This window comes from Marmota monax, unplaced genomic scaffold, assembly GCF_021218885.2.
Source record: "Marmota monax isolate L192 unplaced genomic scaffold, Marmota_monax_Labrador192_F-V1.1 WCK01_AAM20220418_F8-fsc00021, whole genome shotgun sequence".
NCBI lineage: Eukaryota > Metazoa > Chordata > Mammalia > Rodentia > Sciuridae > Marmota > Marmota monax.
Genome location: NW_026695228.1, coordinates 15,141,776 through 15,167,067, shown reverse-complemented (window position 1 = coordinate 15,167,067; position 25,292 = coordinate 15,141,776). Strand labels below are relative to the sequence as shown.

Sequence of the window (25,292 nt, the reverse complement as noted above, 5' to 3'; positions counted from 1 at the left end):
CTTGAGTTCTCCCACCATACCCTTTCCCCCAGCCAAGAAGCCACCATCGGCCCCCCCTTTGTCCCAGACCTGCTGGCCTGTCCAAGCCTGGCCAATCTAACTAGGACGTGGCACCAAGCCCCTCCCATCTCCCTCCTCTGACTCATCCTGATTCATCTTCTGGGATCAACCTCTACTGCACAGATGGGGAAACCAAGGCTCAGAATGGCAAGGTCCACAGTCCAGAGCCCTGGCCTCCCAGCTTGGCCTCCCAGCTTGGCCAAGCCATGTCTGCCTTGCTGGACGGGGCACTATTTCCTGTGATCAGATGACTGGCTAAGCAGGAGGAGGCTTCTCCCAGCCAGGGACCAGTGGTACTTCCCCAAACTCCACTCAACCCTCCACCTGCCACCTCTTCCTCAGAGCCACTGCCCCACACGTCAGTGAAGGGTCAGGGAACAATTTAGGCAGGGACAGGGTCTCCTTAGGGCCTCCAGGGAAAGCAGCCTGAGTAAGGGCTCCCCAAAGCCAGGCCATTTAGGGGTAGCCCATTTCAGATCAGGAGGCTCCATCCCTTCTGTTCAGCCATTATGAAACACCCTTCCGTGCGCCCCAGCCCTCTGGCCTCAGGAGGGAGAGGAGGGCAGTGACTCCATCCTAAGGCCGTCCGCCCAGTCACGATAGTCACATCCTGGGCACAGAGATGCTGCCGGAATCCCTAAGTGGCAGCCCCTCAGCAGGGCACAGCTGCTCCCTGTATGGCCCCTCCTCTGCGGTGGCCACCAGCTGTGCTGGCCTCCCCAGCCAGATGTGCCAGTACTCTGAAGCTGGGGATGCCCCTCCCCATCTGGCTGTGCCAGCTGCAGCCACACACCCCAGCCCCAGCCCAGGCCACTCTCCTGGCAAAGATGCAGGACCAGGAGGGTGGTCAGGCACCCTGGGGCCAGGGGATCTCATGCCCTTAAGCCCTTCCCAAGTCAGAAGACACCTGCTGAAGCTGCAGAGCTACACCTGAGGGGTACTGGCCTCACTTCCAGGAAGGCCCCGGAATGACACCTGGGGCATCCATCTGTGCCTCCCTAAGCTGGTGTCCACCCTTTCATCCCTGGGCAGCAGTGGGTGAGCCCAGGCTGAGCAAGGGGGCACAAGCTGGTGACCTCTAGGATCCTGCTTTTGGTTGTGGGGTGTCTATGCCAGTCTTCTTTGCCCTTGCCTCTCCTCCTCCCCTGGCAAGCAGACCAGAGAGGGCAGGGGACTGGCCCAAGGTCACACAGGAGTTTGGACCGGAGCTAGGGGCACCCCCAGCCCTTGGCCCGAGCCACCCTCAATCCCCAGGCTGGGCGGCTCCAGCGCCCACGTGGCCCAAGGCCCGGGCGGGAATCCGAGTCCCCTTCCCCCCATCACCCAGCCGGAGGGCGGCGCCGTCCCGGGCGCAGGGAAGCGCCCCCTCCGCCCGTGCCGAGCAAGACCTCAGCCTCTCGCGCCGGTGCCCCCACCCCAGGAATTTAACCCCCTCCCCGCCAAGAGCGGCGCCGTAGCGCTGCATTCCGGCCCGCGGGGACCCGGCAGATGGGGTCGGGAAGACCGGGGGAGGGGCAAGATCGCTCCAGCCCTTCACGCGAGCCCGCGGGCCGTGCGTTCGGGAAGGCAGAGCTGGCAGGTGGGCGGATAAGCGGGGGGACAGGCAGGGCCCTGCGTACCATGGTGCCGTGGCGCTGGGGGCTCACAGGGCCCCGCGGGATCGCGCTGCCCCCGGCGGCCGGGCCGGGGCCGCTCCATGAAGCGCCGCGCTGGGGGCCGCCCCCGCGCAGGGCCCCGCGACCATGGCCCCGGGGGCGCGGCCGGGCGGGCGGAGGCGCAGGGCCGCGGCGAGTCGGACGCCGAGCAGCTGCGGCCCGGAGCCTCGGGCGCGGCGGGCGGGGGGCGCGGGGCGCCGATTGGAGCCCGCGCGTCAGCTGGGGCCGCCGTCTGGACGCTTAAAGGGCCAGGCCGTCCTGCGCTCCGGCGGGGGGCGCGGACGCGCGTGGTGGGTGCTGTCCCGCGCAGCCCCCTCTGCCTCGGCCGCCGGCCCCCAACCAGGCCCCCCTGTTCCTATTCGAGCAGCTTGACCCCGGCTCACCCTCCCGCGCCGAGCACCCCCTGTGCCGGGAAGTTCGTCCCGGAATCTAACCTCGATGCCCTCCAGCTGCACCACGGAGGCGGGGCCAGGGTAGGAGGCTGCCTTGAAATCGGGAAGCTGGGCGCGCCTGGCCCCCAACTTGCCGCTGAAAAGACTTCCACCTGCTCCCCTAGAGCGATCCTACGCGGAGGGACCGAGCCCCGCACCCCAGCCTCGCTTGCCACCCCCATCCTGTGGCCTGGGCTGCTGACTTGGGGGTGAGTCTGGGGTCCCCAGGGCAGCCCAGGGCTCATTTTACTCTGTGCCTCCAGGACTTGTCTCTCCTTGATCCATACCTACCTGGTGGCCTACTCTGGAAGCCGCAGATGTAAGACCCCCAAGCACAGTTGCAGTAATTAAATCCTTTAAAGTGACTGGCCCAGAACCAGGAGGAGATGGTGGGACCAGAGAGGTGGGGGCCAGAGGCCCAGGCCCCACTGGGTTCCCCCAGCCTTGTGACCTGATCACTGCTGAGTGGCCTCCCTGCCCAGCCTCTGCTGGGGAGATGCAGCCAGGCTTGCGGAATGCTGCTCTGGCACGGACACCCGTGGGGGCAGGGGGCTGGCTGTTCTGCCAGAGGCTGCAAAGGAACCTTGCCAGACTGAGCAGGCAGCTGGGTGGGGACCATGGGGTACTGGCCTGGCAGAGTCCAGGTGGTGACTGGGGCTACCATTGTGGAGAGGAGGCCTCTGTGGGCTTCTCCTTTGCCCCATGTCATCACTCTGATGCCTGTCTGCATCCCCACCCTGACCCCAAGCTGACTGCTGCCCCACCCTGGGTCACCCCAACCCTCTCACACAAGTGCACTTGGTTCACCGACAGGCTTGTGCCAGCTGCAGCAGTATCCCCAGGGATTGCCACCTTGCTCATGGGTGAGCAGGGAATCTAGGGCCTGCTCCGGGATGATTTGTTCTGGGTGTTGGGAGAGGGAATGGAGCAGAGGCAGAGTCCTAGGCTGGCACCGTGAAATAGCCTGATGGCCTGTCCTGTAAGATAGCAAGGGCCAGAATGGGGAGACCCTCAAGAAGGAGGAGGAGAAAATGTCTCAGGGACAGAGATGGGGTCAACAGAATGCCCAGGATAAGGGGAGGAGTGCACACGGTCAATGGAGAGGAGAAGACACACTCACTGGGTAGAAAGAGATGAGATCAGAACGTAAGGGGCCCAAACTGGACATGCCCCTGGAGCTTGGGCATCTAGGAGGCCTCTGGCAGCTGGTTCAGCTCCAAGAGGCCCCTGGCCTACATTGTCTCTTCCCTCCCAACCCGCTTCCTCATCCAATTCAATGTGGATCCTTGCATTACTTGTGAGATGGCAAAGAAGGGGCTGCGAACTGTTTGGTTAGATGTAGACACTGAGGCAGAGTGAGATAAGTCAAGCAGACAGACATCAGGGTCAGAAGCTAAAGAAAAGTGGGGCTGGGAAGCTGGGCACCGTGGCACACACCTGTAATCCCAGAGACTTGGGAGGCTGAGAGGTAGGATTCCAAGTTCAAAGCCAGCCTCAACTCAGGGAGACCCTGTCTCTAAAGAAAAAAAAAATACAAAAAAGGGCTGGGGATGTGGCTCAGTGGTTAAGTGCCGCAGGGTTCAATCCCTGGTACCAAAACAAAACAAAAAGGCTGAGTGCCACCTCCTGTGGGCTGGAAGGAGCCTGGCTGGGCTGCGTGGGACACTCCTAGACCCACATCCAGCCACAGCTTGGCCAAGAGTGGCCAGTGTGACCAAGGGAGGGAGGCTGGTCCTTTTGAGAATAATCTTGGCTATGGCAACCAGGCTGGAGGAGGGACTGGAGATTGGTGAGAAGGGAGATGGAAGTGCTCAGTGTCCCCAAAGGCTCCAGCTGCTCTCCTCTTGCTTTTTGGGCTGCAGGTCCAAGGCAGAGCCTGAGCTCTGTGGGACACTGGTGCCTGGGTACACTAGACCTGTCAAGAAGCCGTGTGAGCGGAGTCTGGTGGACCCAAAGGGCTGCTCCCCTCAGCTGTACTACTGCAGAGCCTGGGAGGAAACAGGGTATCACTGCAGGGAACTGGAGAGATGGGTGCAGTGGGGTCAACACACTCTTTGAGTGGGAGTATGTAGCTGGCGGACAGGCAGCACTGTCTTGGCCTGGTGAGGGACACACAGGGAACTTTACCTCCTGGAGGGGTGGGTGGGACTGAATTGCAGGGAGGAGGATCCTAGACCAGAACTGTGTGCCCCAGGGAGTCCGGAGTCTGCAGAAACACTCACTTGGCAAGGGCAGAGCTCAGTAAGCCACCTGGAGCTGAATGGTGGTGGTCAGTAAAGCCATGCCCCTGCCTCTGAAGTACAGCTCCTGGGATTTCTCGAAACTTACCAAGTACCTAGCCCTTGGCTTCTCTCTCATGATAAGGAGGCTCCATGCCTCAGATTGTGCTTGGAGTATCCCCAGGCTTGGCTAGATTCACACACCCCCCCCCCCCCCCAGAACCTGGAAAGAACAAGTTCTGCTTGCGGTAGGGAGGGCAGAGTGCAGGGCTCAGCCTCCCTCCAGGACGTGGAGCTGAGCTGAGGGAGGAAGGAACACAGCATGGGGCTGGTAGGGGCGGCAGGAAAGTTCAAAGCCACCCACTGGGAGCTGACCCAGGGCCTTAGATCTCCTGGGTGTGGGGTTGTGCCTGTGTTGTTCTGCATCGTCTGGGCCCAGCACTAATAGGCTACAGCTGCCCCAGGGTGGGGCCTAATGCAAACCAGCAGCCTGCCTGGTCCCCTTTCCTAGCATCAACATCATGACCTTGGCATTCCAGGCCTTCCTGGCAGCTTGTAGAATCCTCTCCTGCCCTGCTGGTTCAAGAGGAGACCCCAGACTCTCACTAGGGATTCAGCCTGGCCCATCCACCATGAATGTGGTGGGACTCCACGCTTCCTAGAGGTGGTGACCCCTGGGCCACTTTGATAGATGACTGGTTCTAAGCATTTATCCACCACAGATCCTTCAGGCATGAAATGTGAGGTCAGTAGGGTTTTTTCTTCAGCTTCCCCTAGAAATCTGGCCTGGTGGTAGACTTTAGTTGCTAGAGGACCTGGGTGACCTGGGGCTGTTGAAACACTCTGGGCCTGGCCTAATGGGAGGCAGGTCTGAGATGAGCACCCTTAGTTATCTATCACATCTGGTTGCAGCAGTCACACATACCCTTTTAGGGCTCATGAGCTAAGGGGGCCACTGACCGCAGATCAAACGTGCAATCAGAGGCCCAGGGTCAGGGCCCAAGATGCAGAGTACAGGAGTTTGTCCCTGAGACCTCAGGTCACTCCTTCCATGTTTTCATGGCTCTGCCTGGTTGAAGGGATCCCCCTCACTGGCCTGGGTCTTTCCTGCATGCTGTAGAGCTGAGCTAAATGGAGCCCAATGGGCCACAAATGGTGAGTAGTGGGTCTGGGCCTCCAAGAGGCAGAGTGCTTGTCCCTGGCCCCTAACTTGGCCACAAACTAGCATGGCCAGGCACAGCTTGGAAGCCACACCTCACAAGGTGGCAGGACTGGCTTCAGGTTTCCAAAACGACACTGGTTTTTAGTTGGTGTTGATTGCTGCTACCCATAGAGAGGTGAGCACCCACAGGGGGCCTCTGACCCACAAGGAGGGGAGGCTGCAGCAGGGTGGCACTGTGCTGTCAGAACTCTGAAAGAAAACAGACCATGAAAGCCCTGGTCCCTGTGTGTGGCCACAAAGGCTCTTGCCTGTGCCTTCAGGCACTGAAGCCTCTCAGCACTACAGGGATCAGGTGTCTTCAGGGTATCCAGCTCCCTCCCAACACTAAAGAGACTGCAGCCTTCATAGAGCCTAGCTGAGGTCCCCCCCCCCCCTTGCCAGCTCACTCTTAAGCCCCTCCTGGGAATGTGCGCTCTCACCTCTGTCTGTCTGCAGTAGCAGCAATCAATTCCAACTGCTAAAACCAGTGTCTTTTGGAAATCCGAAGCCAATCCCTGCCACCCTGTGAGGCATGGCTTCCAAGGCTGCCACCTGGCCATGCTAGTTTGCAAAAGTCCTTCAAGGCTGAACACTTGCTGCTAGGCTTCTAACACCAAGCAGAGCCTCCTTTCTCTTTCAGTATTATGACTGCAAAGAGGGGCATTTTCCTTGAATTCTTTTTTTTTCTCTCCTACAAATGGACACATATCTTTATTTTGTTTATTTTTATGTGGTGTGAAGAATCGAACCCAGTGCCTCCCATGTGAGAGGCAAGCACTCTGCCACTGAGCCACAACCCCAGCTCTCCTTGAATTCTTTCCGTCCAATTAATGCCTTCTGAATTAGCTAATTCAGAAGTCAAGACCAAAGCCCCTGACACATTTCCCAATATGGCCCAACTAATCAAGCTTATCAGTATCTCAGAATGTATATAAAAACTCACTGCAAAATAAGAACATGAAGAACTTCCTGAGGGGATTTCCCCACAGTTAACACACTCTACCGTTTTCTTTAAAATTTAAAGCAAAACATTCAGATTTGACAATTTTTGGTTGTCGAACTTGGGAGTCCAGTGTTAATTTAGAACTCGATATCTGCAAGTGAAAAGTTATGCTAATTCACTAAGAAAACACATTCCTTTGAGCTCTGAGGAGAAAGTTAATTGTACTTGCCTGGGAAATTCTCATGTGTGTGTTAAAAATATCACCATGAATGCTGTCTCTGGAGGTGAGTGAGAATCTGCCCCTCGCTTGCTTGCTGGCTGCCTGGTGCTTGCTGTGCTGCCTGGTAAACGGCTACTGGGGAAGGGGGAGATGGAGAGTACACAGACTGTCCCTAGGCAGCAAATCACAGATGGGTTGGGCATCTTTCCTCCTCAGCAGAGACATCTGTATGCAGGTCACTTCAGCTGGATGACAAAGCCTAAAGGAAATCTGGAATTTCCAGAGGGAGAGCAAGCGCCATTGATGCCTATTTCTGTAGGGTAACAGCTCTGTCTAACATTCTCCCGGGCTCCATTTCTTACCCCACCACTAAATCACAGCTAGAAGACAGTAAGCTGCAAACAGAGAGAAGGTCTCTTCACTGGCTAGGTCAGCCAAGATGCTCAGTGGTTTATTTTTCCCATTTCAGACAAACTAGTTGAAATCTGGGTGAGTAAAGAAAGATGAAACGGGGCTGGGATTGTGGCTCAGTGGTAGGGCGCTCGCCTAGCATGCACAAGGCACTGGGTTAGATCCTCAGCACCACATAAATGTAAAATATATTGTGTCCACCTAAAACTTAATACTTAAAGATGAAACATTCACAGACAGATTTAGACTAAGTATATATTTTAATTTCTACAAGGTCCCCCTTTCAAGTTTTAGGGAAATTGAGGTGTATACAAATTAGACATTGCTAGTATGTACAAAAGTATTTTCTATATTTTTTGAACAATACCAGCTATTTCATTTGCAGTAAACAGGGCGTTACAAAACCAGTCCAATAATGATTTTCTATTAAGAAGCACATTATATGACATAATTCAGTTTTATTAAAAAATAACTTCAAAATACAGAACAATCCCCTTTTAGGAAGAAAAGCTATTTCTGTAGCTCACTTCAGTAAACACACAAGTTGAATACTTGAGCAGAGGGCCATCCTTGTCTGTAGAGAAAACACACGAGGCTTCTACCCTTTTAGGATAAAATCCAACCCACAACTAAGGCGTAGGCAAAGTCACTGCCTCTCTGCCGTCTATACACTAGCAGCCCCCAGAACCTGTGAATATGATACCACTCCTTTTATTACATCATTTCTATGGCACAATTGACCTTAAAAGAGATTATATCTGGGGCTTGATCTCATCACCTGGAACTTAAAACACGAGGAAGGTAGATTTGTAGCATGAGAAGCAGGAGGACTGGAAGGGCCACTGTTGGTTTGAAAGTGGCAGGGCCTACACCAGCAGGAATGTGGGCAGCCTTAAAGGAGTCAAAAGTCCCCTTTCTGAGGTGAGCAAGAAACGTATTCTGCTAACAATCTGAACAAGCCTGAAGCAGAGTCTTCCTCAGAGTCTTCATAAAGGAAAGTTGCCCTTCCCACCCCTGACTTCAGTCTGTTAGACTTGAAAATCCAGCTATACCATGTTGGACCTGCAAGCTGCAGAATTATGAACCAAAAAAAAAAGGGTGTTGTTTTAAACTACTGAATTTGGAAGAATTTGTCATACAGTAACAACTCATATACTGCCCAAGAGTAACTTTTCTGAACCTAATTGGATTTAGTAGTTTCTTTTTGGGTTCTGAATGCATTTTTTTTCCCCCACCGACTAGTGTTATTAAAACAGTATCCGCCTTTGAAGGCAATATTTGAAAATCTTTAATATGAATCAATCAAACATTGTTCTGTATTGTGTGATCAAGTACTGATTTTTTATTTAGTTCTGTTTCCTAATGTACTTCTATCTTCTGACTTGATAAATAATAGACCACCTAATCTGGTTTACCTACTTCCCATGGTTGACAGCTGTATATATTTTTTGGTGCTGGGGACTGAATCCTGGGACTCAGGAGGCATGCTAAGCACATGCTCCACCCCTGAGCTACACTCCCCAACCCTTGGACAAGAATTACAGTACCTCCAATGTGGTGAGTGAGCCCTCCCATCCATCCAGGGTTGTCATATCCCTCATCTGAGGGCTCTTTTCCACTTCCCAAATACACCAGGCAAGGTCTGGGGCAGGATGGCACAGACTTCTACACCAACATTCAAAATGAATTTGTCCTGCATAACTGGATTAAATTGGCACTAAGGTGATTAAGTACACTTGGGGGGGAAATTCAAATTGAAGATTAAAAAAAAAAAAAAAATCAACACTAGTTTTCACAGGTCCAATTATTTTTGGAGGAACACCCAAAGCCTTGGAAATATGACATACAGTACTCTACAGCCCTCTCTTCTGGTTCACTCAGGCCAAGCAAGGCTTTACTGAACTAGTGGGTTGCAACACAAATGAGAAAAACATGCTGTTGGAACTGTTCTGCTGCCTCTGTGGTACATTCTTTACTTGAAAGACTTCAAAGTAAAACCCTGTAAAATGGCTCCAGGATGGTGGCAGCTAAGGTTCCAGTGTTATTCTTGAAGTTCCCTTTCTAATCCACTCTTCCACAAGCACACACATGTGTAGACCTAAGTGGCCACCCCACCACTGCCAATCCTGCCTGCTCCAGGGGACCCCAACCCACATATGTTTGAGAGAAGCCCCTCAATATTCAAAGTGAAGACAGCTCAGAAGAAACCATTTTCAGTGCCAGTGATTTAAAAAGAAATTCCTTATTCTCATAGTATTATTATGTGGAATATGTAAGAATAATGCTTAGAGAGGCACCAAAAGGTACCAAGCACCAAAGCATGAACTGGAATAGAATTGTTTTTTATAATCTAAACTTCTGATAGTCTTTATTAAAAAGCACACAAAGTACTAATTCCTTAGAGACAGTGCAGGTATTTATAGTTAAGGCTGATTTTCTCTTCTCAACCTTGTCCACCAGCCTGAAAGAATGCAGACTGTGGGCAGTATGATGACTGCTTTCCTGATTGAGCCAGCAAAGAAGCAATGTATGAATTAAGAACCCCAGAGCCACACTGCCTTATGCTCCTGGTTACCATTGGTATGGATTCGGGTGGTTTGTTTTTACAAGACTGTACAACTGGTATATAAACATTTGGCCGCCTTTAACAGTTCTTCTTCACAGTTCTATGCTTGGCAGCATGTATGCTAAAACCTGAAAAATGGGCAAAAAGAATCTGTATTCTTAGGAATACATGAGATGGAAAGAAATAGTCTACCTAAAATAATATTGCAAATTATACTTACATAGATTTCACAATTTCTTGATTCAAGAAAATGAAAATTCCAAAGTTGGCTACTGTAAAATGTGGCATAAAAATATTTCTAGGAGACATCTGTATTTTAAATTATTCTACACATGTAAATGAATAACAATTGTCTTTGAAATTCATCTCTAATACTGAAATAGAACAACAGACTGCCATTAAGTTTCTTAAACTTTTTTAAGTTATCAGATATTTACAAATACGATATAATTTGTATCAAAAAAGGACATTTTTAACTATATCTGCTGCTTTCACTGGGGCTGCGGTGATGAGAGTAACTTCGGTCACTTTCACTGTCAGAGCCATAAGATCTACAACTCCTGTATAACAAAACAAAACATACGAAAACCTTTTAACTATCCACCCTTTCAATTCCTCTTGGAGCTTTGTTTTTGATATAAGTGACTTCAAAACACTATTGCTACAGCAAGCGCAGGGGATAGACAAGTACAGTTCTGACTATGGCTTTTACTATGGACTTTTCAGGATGTTTAAAATGATATATGGTAGCAATATCAAGATTAAGATAAAATAAAGAACTAGGCACAATGGCACAGGCCTGTAATTCCAGCACTTGGGAAGCTGAGGCAGATGGATTTCAAATTCAAAGTCTCACAATTTAGCACAAAAAAAACTAAAAAGGCCTGGGGACGTGGCTCGGTAGTAAAGCATACCTCAGTTCAATCCCCAGTACCAAAAATCAAAACAAAAAACTTCATACTTGTGACATTTACTTGAAATCCATTCATGCGGAGAAGCAAAATAATTTTCTGTGTTACCCAAAATGATCAATATTTGATTAGCTAGTCTAAGGAAGTTAAGTAGGGGGAAGATGCATAAATAGTTTCATTGAAGGAATGGACACCAAAATTTGGGCCCAATGAGGTGTAGAAATGGATCTGTACATGAACGAGGCCACTGGGATATTGACTCAAGAGGACCTGGTCACAGGTCACCCTTCAGTTAGTTAAAAAAATATATTGAGTGTCACAGTAGGCATCAAAGGGGAGGTGGGGCAGGTGACTATAATATAGTTTCTGGGGCTCAAGGATAATATAGAATAGTGTGCAAAGCAATTAAATTAGAGGCAATGAGAACCCCAGGGGAGCAAAGTCTGCTTCAGAGGCACATTGGAGGGGCTGTATTTCCTGACTCCCAGGGGCAGTGGAGTTGCAGTAGAGACCTGCAGGGTAGGTAGGATTAGTTATTTTAAGAGGCAAAATGGGGGATGGTGGAGAGGGCACTTATGTCTCTAGGCAGAAAGAAAGGTTTCAGCACATCAAAGGAGAGACACAGGGATCAAGAGTCAGAGATGGTGTTCATAAGTGGTGGAACCTTGCATGCAATGACAAGGAGCCTGAGCCTAACTGAAGACAGCAGTGAGTCCCTGAACCATCTTAGCAATAGAATGTCCAGATCACTGTAAGGAAACATTACAAAAGTCACCATAAAGACTTTTGCAGTAGCCAAAATACATTACATACAACATAATATATGTGTGTGTGTGTGTGTGTGTATTTGCATGAAAAATATATTTTACTAAATAATTGACTCTAAACCTCCATTCTGCCACTGGAACAATGATGATTAACATTTCTTTCTTTTTTTTCCCTTGTGTCCAGTAGATTGAACCTAGAGGTGCTTTACCACTGGGCTACATCCCCAGCCCTTTTTTGCTGACTGTTGATTGAATGACCGATTGACTGAGACAGGGTCTCACTAGGTTACTAGGGCCTTGCTAAATTTCTGGGGCTAGCCACGAACTTGCAATCCTCCTGTGTCAGCCTCCAGAGTCATTGGGATTACAGGCATGTGCCACCATGCTTGGCTTGATATTAACATTTATTTTATTTCTTTGTTTTAAAAAATGACAAATTGGCTATTTCTAGCAAGTAACCCAACTTAAGAAAGTAGGACATGGTTTGTTGTTTTTTCCCTTTACTCCTTCTAAAAGAAGTATTTGTTCAATGATATGTGAATACTTAAAAGAACCCAGTTTAGATTAAGAACTAGATGTGCTCTAAAGGACCCACCTGGACCGCCTGTTGTAACTTCTGCCTCGGTGGTAACTGTCACTCCTCTGGCTCCGGCTTCGGCTCCGACTCCTGCTGTAGTAGCTATCATAAGTGTAAGACCTGCTTCAACAGCAACAACACACACTAAATTTTCCCATTCAAATATTCACAGAGATTTCCATTTCTTTGTAAGTCTCTAAGAGTGTTTTAACTTAGAACACAGGCACTCAATGACAGTGTGAGGACACAGTTGTATAACAAGTACTAGAAACATTTAGTAATTGCCCTAAATCAGACTTACCATGTTAAAGAGAAAAATGTTTCTTTTCTGCATTGAAAAATATCACAAAATTAACACTGAGTTAGTTTGACTGAATCTCATAGATCTTATTAGGCAATTATATTCAACAAACACCTGGTATTACCATTTTATATTAGTTATAATTCTGACACTGAAGTATAATGGGCTGACAGATAAAAACTGTCAAAAAGATCTCATTTACAAATGGTATGATTACAGAAGACACATATACATTTAACTTCTTCAATAAAAAATACAATGTGACCTGGGCATGGTGATATGTCTCTGTAATCCCAATGACTTGGCAGGCTGAGGTGAGAAGATCACTAATTTCAAGCCCAGCCTCAGCAACTTAGCAAGACCCTATCTCAAAATAAATAAAAAAGAGGGGCTGGGGTTGTAGCTCCGCACCATGTATAAATAAGTGAATAAAATAAAGGTCCATCAACAACTAAAAAAATATTTTAAAAATAAATAAATAAGAGTTGGGGGACTTAACTCAGTGGTTAAGTGCCTGGGTTTAATCCCTAGTATAAAAAACAAAAGAACAAAAAAACCAACAACATGCTAGGTGGTGGGTATAGTTCGGTGGTAGAGCATATGCTTACTAGCATGTGTGAAGTCTTGGGTTCAATCCCTGACACCAAAATCACAACAAAACAAAACAAAAAAAAAAATGTCCACCACACTTTGAACTGAGAGTTTATAAAATGAAGCCTCTCCAATTTTCCCCTGTGGGTGGGTACCCAATTCCTGTCCTTACCTGGAGCGACTGTGGGGATCATACGAGCTGCTCCTGGATCTGCTCCTGCTAGATGTCCTAGTATGAATCACAGGAAAGACCATCACCTTGTGGATCAGAGTAAGGCAGGCAATATAAAAATTCTAGACTATTTTTTTGTCCATTAAAGTGAAAATAGAGCAACATCTTGTAACTATATATTTTTAAATATTTTTTTAATTGTAGATGGACATGATACCTTTATTTTACTTTTTTTATGTGGTGCCAGGGATCAAATCCAGTGCCTCACGCATACTAGGCAAACACTCTACCCCCGAGCCACCACCCCAGCCCCAACTATATTTTCTTTTTATATCCAAGTACACTAGAATCTTTAAAAGCCATTGGTTTCTGAAGAAAGATTAAGTTTTATACAGTTCTTCCATGAGATGTACATAAAGTCACTGGAGAGGGTCTGTGAACTAGATGGGGAGGGGGAAAGGTCCAAATAGATAGGTCACTCATAAATGAAGTTACAGCAGTGGAGCACACCTCAGAGTCCAAAGGGGGAAAGAAGCTGGTGAATTAGAAATGTGGCTAACACAGACTTCTCCCTCTTGGTCTACTCCCTATAATCCTATCACAATGCTAACCCCAAGGCAAGGGGTGATTATAGCTAGAGACTACAGTTAAGGAGATGCATTTGGAGAAGGCAGAAGTAGTGGTCACAGGCTTCTTTTTTTTTTCTCATGCCTTACTGTGATAAGGTCCCATCAGAGGACTATCCAAAAGAATTCCATAAGTCTTTGAAATAAAAAGCTAAGAGAGCTGGGGTTGTGGCTCAGTGGTAGAGGGCTTGCCTAGCATATGTGAGGCACTGGGTTCATCCTCAGCACCACATAATATAAATAAATAAAATAAAAGCACTGTGCCCACCTACAACTAAAACAATATAAATAAATAAACAAACAAATAAACAAAAAACTAGAGGAGACGATAGGCCAGTCTGATGTTCAGCAATGATAAGGTTCTTCTTAATGGCTACACCACTCTGCCTATGCAAACCCTTCAAAAGCAGTCCTGATAGAGACCACAGTGTGGGGCAAGACCACAAACTCACCTGTGACTTTTGTAACTCCGATAGGAACTGCTCCGGCTTCGGGTTCGACCTCTGCTGTACCATCCTCTGCTCCGACTTCTAGAATAGCTTCTTGATCTACAATTAAAACAAGTGAGAAAACACACGATTATATTAACTCATAATGTTAAAATTAATTACAGGTGGAGGACAGGAATACAAACAAGAAGAAAGGTCTCTCACAAACTCTGCATAGTGGACATGACAGTGACATTGCTAATGGGGCAATCTGGAAATGAACCATAAAAGGGTGGTATAGATGTGTTCATAGGAGCCCCAGTTGTAATACCAAAAGAGGAGATGGTCCAAATCTCCATTACAGTTATGTGTATCAACAGAGATACAGGTCAGGACTACAACACTGAGTGAAAAGGGCAAGTATAGAACATACACATGTGTAAAAGACTTTTATTTATAAAAAATTCTAGAACACATAAAAATAACACTGTGTGAGAATAGAAACATCTGTAATAAAACTGTAAAGAGAAAAAATAAAACAATAACACATATTTTAGAATAATGGTTAACTCTAGGAGAGAGGAAAAATGCCCAGCCTCAACAAGACCCTATCTCAAAATAAATAAAAAAGAGGGGCTGGGGTTGTAACTCAGCAACAACCAGAGGATGGTACAGCACTGGCACCCCAGAGCTCTATTTTTCAAGATGACAGGTACAAAGTTATACATTTTATTACTTTTATACTTTAATCATGTCTTATTTTTAATATTAAATATTTAATAAAATATTTAAGAACCCAGTTCTTTTCCTCTGAATTCACTTGGCTCCCTACCTTCCTCCCTCTACTTTAAACCTGACATTCAGGAATAGTGTGTATAGCTACTTATGCAATATCTCCATAGATTTTATTCATGATGTACTTATGTTTTGGAATATACGACCTGCTTCCAGTTTATCTGCAAGAGAATGAATATAGTATGTTCTAATGAGATTCTAGTCAATTTATGCAAACAAAAATTACAGATAAATCCTATGAGGTGACTGAAAAAGAATTAAGACATAGTCTTCAAATTCAAGCAGTTTACAGCATAGTTGGGGGGCCAGGCCCAGGTGGGTAACCAGAAAGGAAGGGAGGGCAGTGCCCAGGCTTAACCATCTCAGTCTACTACCCACTGAGCAAATTCCTTAGCATTTTTATGCCTATTGTTTCCATTTATTAAATGAGATACCACCTACTCCAAAGTCAAGGGTAGAAAGGCAAATGAAGAAGAATGGCTTGCATCACCAATAGATCATAGCTGTCTAAGTAAAAATGGCAAAGCTGATCATGAGCAAACAGGAAGCTCGAGTAGCTGAACAGGCAGCCACCATCCAGTGATAAGAACACAGAGAGAAAAAGCCAGGATTCACCAGCTCTCTGGGCCTAGAAGGAGTCGGGACAGGAGGAGGGAGAGCCTGTGACACAGGATGAAATGGTCTGAGAAGAATGAGGAGAACTGGCCCAGGGCTTCCAGTAGGTGGGGAAATAGTGAGTTCAGGGAACAGTGTGGAGAGGAGGCACAGAAGACAGCAAGCAAGCAACGGAGGAGTGAAGTAGAGAAAGTCACTGTAGATGGCAAGTAGTGGCTCCTTTTATAAGAAGTCTGGGTGAGTAAAGGAAAAAGAAATGCTAATGAATACGGAAAAAAAAAAAAAATGATCAAAAAACCAGTACAGGGCTAAGGCTGGGGCTGAGCAGCACAGCGGTTGCCTAGTATGCGTGACGCACTGGGTTCGATCCTGAGCACCACATAAAAATAAAATAAAGGTATTCTGTCCATCTACAACTACAAAAAAAAAAAAAATTAAATTAAATCAGTACAAATGATACAAAGCAATCACAATATAATAGGGGATATGAATAAAACAGGTAAATCAATTAAATATTTCTATGGAAAAGAAAAGGCAATGTAACCACTTATTACCTCTTACCACCACCAATTTTCTTTTTTTGTTTTGTTTTGTTTTTAACTCTTTCTCTGCTCTCTCCTGTCTACACTAATGACAAAAAGTAAGAAGCAACCTAGAAGATGAAAAAAATCTAAAGATGATTTTGACATCTTCTTCCCTATTGCCACAAATAATTATTTATAGATGCATGTCTTGGTAAGATAACTTTTGACTCTCTGGCACTCACCTTCCCACTCACCTTGCCAGTAAAGTGGAAGTTAGGCAACTCATTTCCACTTTTGATAGTTTTCTATAACAATAGTGTTTTAAACTGAGACCAAATTTCTTCTGAAATGCCCTAAGTCCCATATTCTATGGATCTTGCAAAATAAGACTTCTTATTCCTTTTCAGATATTTGGAAATAGTAATCTCTTCCCTAACTCTTATGTTTTTCCCAGCTAAACAATAACAAACTCTCCTTGAAAGGGAAAAAAAAAAAAGGAAAGAGAATACTGCTTACCGATAAGATGATGTAGAACTTCTTGATCGACTTCTAGAGTGACTATAGGAGACAGACCTTGTTCTGTGTCGTGATTTGGTTTCAGATTTACTTCGAGATCTACTTGGACTCCTGGACTGACTATCACCATCCCGACTAGGCGTCTGTTCATCACTTGAACTCTCCTGATTTCTTGGCCTCCGGTTTAGGCGAGCTGTCTTCCTTACTTCATCAAACAGAGACCCAGGCCGAACTTTATTTTTGCTTTTAATTTCTATTCTCAAGCCCTGAGGTTTCAATTCAGGTACAGCAGTCAACGCCTTTACTTCTATGGCACTAGATGTGGTGGCTGTAGGTGCTGCCAGGTTCCCCACACCTTGCAGGGGCTTCCATTTATTATCTGTGAGGTGGATCTGGCTCTTCTCAGCTACCTCCTTCTTCCCAGTACTTTCTACAGCACTGGGCAAGCTGACAGAGTTGCCGTCCTGTTTCCCCACTTCACCTAAGGTTTTGTTTTCAGACACACTGCCTTCTTGTTTTGTCTCCTCTGTTTCAGGATGTTCTATATGTATGTCTTGCTTTAGAACCACACTTATCTCTGGGGTGTCAAGCCTTGAATTTGCTAGAGGGGAAGACCCCTCTACCTTCGCTGGGGAATTCCTATCAGGAGTGCAAATCTCCATATTATCATCTGTTTGAAGCACATCCTCTGTTCCACTTGGAACACTTTCTTCAATCTGCTGGGTGTTTGGGGGTGAACTGGCAGCATTTTCCTCAGCATTTAAAGCAGTGGGACAAGTGCTGGGCTTACTATCACCTTTAGTAAGCTGGTCAAGACCTGATGACGTAGTCATTGTATTATGTTTACCTGAAAGGCTGCCCTCGTCACAGGATTTATCAGTTTTTGGAATATGATCTTTTATGGTTTCACAGTTTTCAGAAATTTGGGTTTTTTCTTTTGATTCCTGAGTAACTTGCTTTTCATTAATCTCCTCCTCCTCCTCTTCACCAAATTCTAGTGGAGGCTGCCAGTGAAATGCCTGTTTTCGTTTTGGAGCCTTGTGTTTTTTTTCCTTTTTCCCTTTCTGTTTTTCTTTTGCTTTTTTAGTGTGTTCCTTTCTAAGATTTTCCTTTGACCCATGTTTGTGCTTTCGTGGCTTTCCTTTATTGTTTTCTGAGTTGGAACAGGACCCCTCAGAATCAGAAGTTGATGGCCGCTGTTTACTCGATTTCCAAGCACTGGTATCATCAGGCAGTGAAGTATTTGCTGAAGATTTTGTCTTGGGTTTTGCTCTGATGTGACTTTCACTAACCTCTGATTCAGAATCTGATGTGGCCTCACCTTCCTCCTTATCAGACGATCGTCGGGAATCGTTTTTACTGTTTTTAGTTCTCTCTCGCTCTGAATTTGACTCAGAGTCCCATTTACTCCCAGCATAATTCTTCCTTTTGGACTTACTGCCATTTCTAAAGTGATCAGAAAGATTCTCTTTCAAAGTTCTTTTTTTGGTACGAGGGCATTCCCGTTCAGGCTTGGGTTTCTCTTCATCTCTGCTTTTTTCCTGCTTGTCGTTCATTATTTCCATTTTGCCCTGCTTCTCTCTTTCTTGGACTGACTGTGTAACCTGAACACTTGACTGTTCACTGTCTGAAGAATAATCTAAAGATGACCTGCTTTCACTATACTTTCTCTGACATGAAGACTTCTCTCTACCTTTGACATATTTACTGCGAAGTGTCTTTTCAGAGCTGCTGCTGTGCCTTTTATTTGAAGTATTATTTTTTTTCCCATTGGATCTGAATTTCCTCTTGGCTCGTCTTTCATCATTACTGCTAACAGAAGTGTATGAAGATGATCTACTAAACGGTGAACGATCACTGTACTTACTTCGTGAATGAGATCTAGAAGATGGAGACCTAGACCTTGAATGTGAACTAGCTAGACTACGAGACCTTGTATATGATCTAGAATAAGATCTACTCCTAGAAGATCTGCTACCTGACCTTGGTGAACTTTCAGAACTTCTATCACTATATTTTGAATAAGCACTCCGATCACTTTCTGAATTTTTTTCTCTTTTACGGTAGGATGATGAACTACCAGTCTCTTTAATGTTTGCTGAACTATAAGTGCTTTGAATGGGCAACAAATGGGTTGCTTTTGCTTTCATTTCCTGAATTCGCTCATAAGAGGGCTTCCAGGGTTTCTGTCCAGGTTTCCACCTTGAAGGGGGGGGACTGTCACTCAACGGTATTACAGGAATATTTTCTGCTACCACTGTCTGTACTACTACATTTTCACTTTGTGGTACTGTTGCCCTTAAAGGTTCTGTTTTAACTGGTTTATTTTCACTTAACTGAGAAGCTGTTCTTCTTGGTGATTTTGATGCTGTCCTTTGGCGCCCTGACTTGGAACTTGACCTGGACTTTGATCTACTTTGAGAATGTGATGAAGATTTTGATGCAGTCCTTGATCTTGAGCTTCCTCTAGAATAAGACCGTGAATGAGACTTGGATCTGTAGGAATCTCTACTGGAATGGGTTGAAGTGCTCTGGTCATCCTTGTCAGATTTAGACCAGTCCCTCTTACATGAGTGATGAGATGAAAAGGAGGAAGATCGAGATCTCCTTTCTCTATCACAAGAGGACTTCATTTGTCGAGTGGAAGATTTTGAAGATTCAATGTCAGAAGGTACAACAACTCTTCTCTTCTTAGTCTGTTTGTGTCTTCTGCAATGTTTTTGCTTTTTTGCTTTCTTTTTATGCTTAACCTTTTTTTCCTTTCTACGTTTTTTATGGTGACCATCAGAGTGTCTTGCTGTACTAACATCTGAATAATATCCATTATAAGACCATGATCTAGATCTCTGGGACAAGCTTCTTTCATCCCATCGACTTGAACAGGGGTCACTCAACCTAGAGACAAGGCCATAATACGCATGTAGTTATTTATAAGCATATTTCTATGCTTTAAAACACATTTCCTGTTGACATCAAAGTACTTGACTCCATCAACACTTTAAACACATGTAAAAGCATGAATCAGAATTACAGGCCTTGTCTTGACCTTATACTTTCAGAGAAAAATAATGACAACTACTAACAGATTCACTTACAAAAGTTTTTTTTTTTTTTTTTAAGCTAAGTAAGGAATTTCCTATTTGATAGAAAATGTCTATGAAAATCAAACCATCAACCAACCATAGGAGCAGAGGTGACATACCAAGCTCCTGGCTCCAATCTACTCAACACTACTCTTCCACTAGGAGTAAAATTTTTTGCGGGGGGGTGGGCACTAGGGAATGAACCCAGGGATACTTTACTACTAAGCTATATCCTTGGCCTTTTTTGAGACAGGGTCTTGCTAATTGCTACGGCTGACCTTGAACTTGCAATCTTTCTGTCTCTGTCTCCAGAATCACCGGGATAATAGGGATGCACCACCAACATGGGCACCAGGAGCAATTTTTGAGGGAGAGTCAAACTACGTTCCCCAACAATTTTGTTGAGTCTCTGCAGATACCAGAAAGATATCTAATTTTTTTGGTGTGGTACTGGGGATGGATCCCTGGACCTCACAGTTCAGCAAGAGCTCTACCACTCAGTGAGTCACACACCCAGCCCTTATAGTTTTTTTTTTTTTTTTTTAAGAGAAAACTCTTTTTCTTAAGCAGCTAGCATGACTTACTTTTTCTCTACCTCACAAAGGTAATCAAGACTATAACCTAAGACTGTAATTAAGCTATGCAAGACAAAAATTAAGAAAAAATTATAAAAAAACGGACTGAGGCTTTACGATTTTAGTGGTAATGTCAGGGCTTAAAATTGAGAGCTCTGAGCTCCAGTGGGTTGCTCCAACATAGCAGGTGTTTGCCTTTTTCTACTTCTCCCAATGCAAGCCACTCTGTCAGATGCTTGCAAAGAAAAAGAGAATTTCCCACAAAGAACTGCACAGGCCGGGTGTGTGTGTGTGTATGTATGTGTATATATATATATATATATATTTTTTTTTTTTCCCCTAAATATTTATTATTTAGTTGTAGTGGACACAATACCTTTATTTTTATGTGGTGCTGAGGATCAAACCTAGCGCCTCACACATGCTAGGTGAGTGCTCCACCTCTGAGCCACAAACCCAGCCCAGTATATTTTTTCATTAGCTATTACAGGACCAGCCTCATTTCTAACACAGATATTCCACTGTGATGTTATCTCTGAGATGAAGAGATAAGTATACTCCTAAAGATGCAACCATCTCTGGGGACAGAAATAAATGCACACACTGGGTATAGGTTTTCCCATCAACCAATTAATTCATCAGTGACTCTAAAACACATGGCTAGGAAAGAACATGTTTTTGTTTTTTGTTTTTTTGCTGTGAGCTTCACTTAAGTTGCTGAGGCTAGCTTTGAACTTGTGATCCTCCTGCCTCAGCCACCTGAGCAGCTGGAATTATAGGCATGTGCCACAACACCCAGCTAATATAATTTTGAAGTCCTGATTACTTCTAAAATTGAGTAAGGGTTCTTTAAACATTCAATAGAGAGAAGTCAGAATTTTGATTTAAAAGCTCCCAAAGCCATTCATCTCACCTAGTTAACGGCACTACTTTCACCCTCTGGTCACAGTCTAATTCTGACTACAAATCTTACTGAAAAGTCCAGGATTAGGCCTATAATTGCCTTAACATTTAAATAAAGCAGATACTGGATTGTGCTTATTCTCAAAGCTCTTACTTATCTCCTTTACTCCATTTTTCTCCACTAGGTGGTCTGTAGGCTCTTAATCTCTGCATTTCCTCTTTCCAGTGAGGAGGAGTTTCACTGCTGTCATCATTATCTGACTCAGAACAGGATCTTGATCTTGGAGGTGTGTGATAGCGCTTTAAACAAAAGAAGAGAAACTATTTTTAAAATGCCTCTCAATTACAATCTACTACAGGACAGAGACATGTAAAAGATCCAATCTCCGATTCCTTCAAAGGCAATCATGTAAGTACTAAAACAATGATCTGAAGTTATTTCAGACATAAGTCCTTGAGATGGGAAAGGCAGATGTTTACCTGTAAACCCATATGAAATCTTACTCTTCAAAGTCTTAACAGTTACATTCATTACCTGAGATTACTCAATATACTAAGATTTCTCAACATACTCAACAATTGTTTCACATGTTCATTTCATCCTTGTTTCATCCAAACACAGACATAAAATTTGACCCAACAGCAGTACTTTCTCATAGCTATGGAAACTACAACTAAGTCCTTGAACAATTTTTGTATTATAATCAAAAATCAAAACTAGGATTTTACTTATAGGTTAAAAAAAAGTTACTGTTTAGGTAAGTAATTTGAAAAAAGAAGTCTTAACACACATACAATTGTACCCCTTCCTTTAATCTTCCGTCCAGACTTTGATACAGATGGTTTTTGATCACTTATAATGGGTGCAACATCTGGAATCTTCCTAGAAAAGAAGTTATGAAAATTAAAAATTAGCAAATGTTAGGCATTCCCCCCTCCATGTTTCAATGCAGAATTTATGCTTTTGTGCAGTTTTCTATTACTTTGTGACATGAAAAATCACCTGAAATTCTGATTTTAATATCCATAAATAAAAATTTATTGAAACACAGCCACTTCCATCTCTTCACCTATTTTTTCAGGCTGTTTCTAATGTGGTGCTCTCATTGTTTTACACTGCTACAAGGAGTGCTAGGAGTATGTCAGGCTAGGTGCAGTGGTGCACACCTGTAACCCCAACTACTAGGGAGGCTGACATGACAAGATAACAAGTTTGAGGCCAGGTTGGGCAACTTACAAGACCCTGTCTCAAAAAAGATAAGAAAAAAAAATTGGGTTGAGGTGTATCACAGTGATAGAGTGGTTGTCTAGCATGTACAGGCCTTAGGTTCAATCCCCAGCAAAACACACACAAATACACATACACATACACACACACACACACACACATATCATAGGATTTCAAGTACTATGCCTATCACTCATGTGTATGAAAAATGTTTTCCAAGTTGAAATGTATAAAATCTCACTTCAAATCAGCATCACCAGATGAATGCTATTATCTACTTTAATAGGAAATTTTGGACCCTAATTAAGTGAAGTCACTCCCCCACAAAAGAATTCTATTCTTCTCATAAAAAAGACCTGCCTTAAAAAAAAAAAAAAAAAAAAATGATACTCAGGCCAGCCATAGTGGTGCACTCCTGTGATCCCAGGTACTTAGCAGGCTAAGGCAGGAGGATCACATGTTTAAGAGCAGCCTGAGCAATTTAGCGAGACCCTATCTCAAAATAAAATTAAAAGGGATGGGGACATAGCTCAGTGGTAGAATGCTTACCTAACATGTGCTAGGCCCTTGGTTCAATCCCCAGTAATCGGTGCGGGGGAGATGTTAAGTTTTGTTATATTATATTTTGCATTTTGTTGATACAACATTTGCGGTGAGCAGGAGGGATAGCTCAGTGGTATAACGTGTGAGGCCCCTGAGTTCAATCTCCAGCATCCCTTAATGCCCCTTTTTTTTTTTTTTTTTTTTTTTTAGTTTTTGATAGCACCATATATAAATAAATAAAATAAAGGTCTGAGTATCGAACCCAGTACCTCACACATACCAGGCAAGTGGGCTACCACTGAGCCAACAGCCTCAGCCTCAGCCCTTGCTGCAATTTTTTTAAAGGAATGGAACAATAACCTTATGTGAAGACCTAACTACAAATAGGGTCACTTACATACATTCTTGGCTTTCAAAATAACTATTCATATAGATCTTATCAATTACACTAGCTATTATCTATTTCTGTATACAATGAATTCTTTAAATAATTGTTAATTCAAGCCTAATATACAAATACATTAGTATTTTTAGACCAAATCTAAAGCTTTTAGATTAGTTTTTATAATGCAGAGAAGTTATCAATGAGCCAATTTAATAACTGTAACAAATTTGATATTAAATTTTTTTTGTTTGTTTTTAGTTGTAGATGGACACAATACCTTCATTTTTATTTGTTTTTATTTTTATGAGGTGCCAGGGATCGAACCCAGTGCCTCACGCATGCTAGGCAAGTGCTCTGCCACTGAGCCACAACCCTGGCTCCTGATATTAAATTAATCTCCAATCACCACGTTATTACTTTTGCAGTATTAAAGTTAAAATACATTTCATCCCTCAGTTGGACCCAGAGTCCAACTAACCCTCTATTCTGATAACCAAAACCTCATCCCTTTAAATGAAAGGTCAAGGTAAACGATCAGTAATCAAATCTTTTCTAGACCTCCAATAAAACCTCTCCACTCTACCACTGAGCCACAACCCCAGCACCATCAAATGTGAATTCTAAAAGTTGAGGTACATGTCATTTATTAATCTGGCATCTCCTATAATATCTTCCAAAGTGTTCTGAACATGGATTATATTTAGTCAATGAGTGTGAAACTGTAATATGCCTATGAAATTTGTCTATCAGTGTGGGAAGAGAAGGAAGGGAGCATGGGGTTAGAAATGATAGTGGAATGTGATGAACATTATTATCCAAAGTACGTGTATGAAGACACGAATTGGTGTGAATATACTTTGTATACAACCAGAGATATGAAAAACTATGCTCTATATGTGTAATAAGAATTATAATGCATTCTGCTGTCACATATAAATAAAATTTTAAAAATAAAAAAAATTTTAAAAGAATAAAAAGTTAAAAGCTAGGAAAAAAAAAAAGAAAGAAAAAATTGTCTATCAGAGAAATAAAAGTACAAAAGTTAGTCATCCTACTTACGGTTCAGGCTCCACAGTGACCACAGGCATATCTCTTCTCAGTAAAAATCTGTTCTCAGGCACTGGAGGAATCTCTTCTGGGCGGACTACAGGCTTTTCCCGTTTAGCGTTTGAATCAACTGATCTTTTCTCATTTGTATCACTCCTCTCAGAGTGACTGTCAAGGATCAAACAAGTCACCAAATAAGATGAGTCATGCTTGAATTTCATAATAATAAAAGCACAGAAAACTAGACATTAATGGCAAAACTACTGACAGCTTACAAGTCTCAAAGGGTAGTATAATTTAACATATAAAACATCAACCCAGAGAAATACAATTCTGACAATAAAATTATTGAATGATCTTAACTTATTTTTCTTTTTACAAGTTTCAGGAATTATTTTCACCTGGAAAAACACAAATCTTGAATATAAACGCATATGCTACTCCAAGATGTCAGATTTCAATTTAGTTACAATTTTAAAAAATGCTATGCTTGTCATCCATTAGAAATAAACTGGATTTACATAGTCTCATGTACTTTGCCCATTCCAGGGTGAGTGTGTTTTAGTTAAGACTGAATTGGTGTTTCATACTTACTCTTTTGGGCTCATTATATGTTTGCTCCTTGGTTCTTCTGAGCTGCTTGCTTCCTTTCTTCTCCTTTTAGAATGTTTAACTTTTGGCCTCCTCTTATGTTTCCTTCTTCTGCTTCTCCCATGTTCAATTTCACTTTCTGAAGATGATTCGGAAGATGAAGAGGAACTGGAAGAGGAATCCGAGTCTTCTGAATGTGTTGGTTTCTTCCTTTTTTTCTCAAAAACTTTTAATAAATATTAACAAAAATATTAGTAATGAATTCCTGTGTCTACCTTTAAGAGTAAAAAATTGATTACGTAAAATTATATGATAGTTTATAATAAATCACATACGATTCTAGTTGCTTCATGTATAGTAAACTAAAAAAGAAATTTAAATAAACTTTTTAACAAGTTGATAATACAA

The 25,292-nt window shown here is 43.9% G+C and overlaps 2 protein-coding genes and 1 long non-coding RNA gene across 21 annotated transcripts in view; 1 reads left to right on the top strand and 2 right to left on the bottom strand.

The window, feature by feature from the left end:
• Window positions 1-2,627, bottom strand: part of Zbtb47 (zinc finger and BTB domain containing 47) — a 12,497-nt gene extending 9,870 nt beyond the window's left edge. Inside the window, exon 1 of one of the 2 annotated variants that reach the window (XM_046437231.1) lies at window positions 2,438-2,627. Coding sequence is in view for 1 of the 2 variants with exons in the window: in XM_046437230.2 (XP_046293186.1) it covers window positions 1,680-1,682 (3 nt within the window). In the remaining variant the exon portion in view is untranslated. Of the gene's footprint in view, window positions 1-1,679; window positions 1,806-2,437 lie in introns of those variants that run through there. The other variant, XM_046437230.2, reaches the window with a different exon arrangement.
• LOC124087987 (uncharacterized) lies at window positions 1,456-25,292 on the top strand. Of its 6 annotated transcripts, XR_009226063.1 has the most exons (5): window positions 1,456-1,639; window positions 2,083-2,355; window positions 8,576-8,697; window positions 9,601-19,200; window positions 19,925-25,292. It is a non-coding gene; the product is annotated as an uncharacterized LOC124087987 (long non-coding RNA). The 6 variants fall into 6 exon arrangements; XR_009226059.1 differs by lacking the exon at window positions 1,456-1,639 and having other exon boundaries at window positions 1,969-2,355; window positions 9,601-9,720; window positions 21,317-25,292; XR_009226062.1 differs by lacking the exon at window positions 1,456-1,639 and having other exon boundaries at window positions 1,969-2,355; window positions 21,317-25,292.
• The window catches only part of Nktr (natural killer cell triggering receptor), a 46,746-nt gene continuing 28,835 nt past the window's right edge, over window positions 7,382-25,292 (bottom strand). For 7 of the 13 annotated variants that reach the window (XM_046437225.2, XM_058576721.1, XM_058576725.1 and 4 more), the window contains 10 exons: window positions 24,888-25,110; window positions 24,306-24,461; window positions 21,886-21,973; window positions 21,245-21,390; window positions 16,530-19,424; window positions 14,104-14,199; window positions 13,026-13,082; window positions 12,263-12,289; window positions 11,980-12,084; window positions 7,382-10,266 (listed from right to left, as the gene is read on the bottom strand). In XM_046437225.2, coding sequence (XP_046293181.1) covers window positions 10,179-10,266; window positions 11,980-12,084; window positions 12,263-12,289; window positions 13,026-13,082; window positions 14,104-14,199; window positions 16,530-19,424; window positions 21,245-21,390; window positions 21,886-21,973; window positions 24,306-24,461; window positions 24,888-25,110 — 3,881 coding nt within the window. In that variant the 3' untranslated portion in view covers window positions 7,382-10,178. The remainder of the gene's footprint in view (window positions 10,267-11,979; window positions 12,085-12,262; window positions 12,290-13,025; window positions 13,083-14,103; window positions 14,200-16,529; window positions 19,425-21,244; window positions 21,391-21,885; window positions 21,974-24,305; window positions 24,462-24,887; window positions 25,111-25,292) is intronic. The other 6 variants (XM_046437226.2, XM_058576724.1, XM_046437223.2 and 3 more) reach the window with 3 other exon arrangements.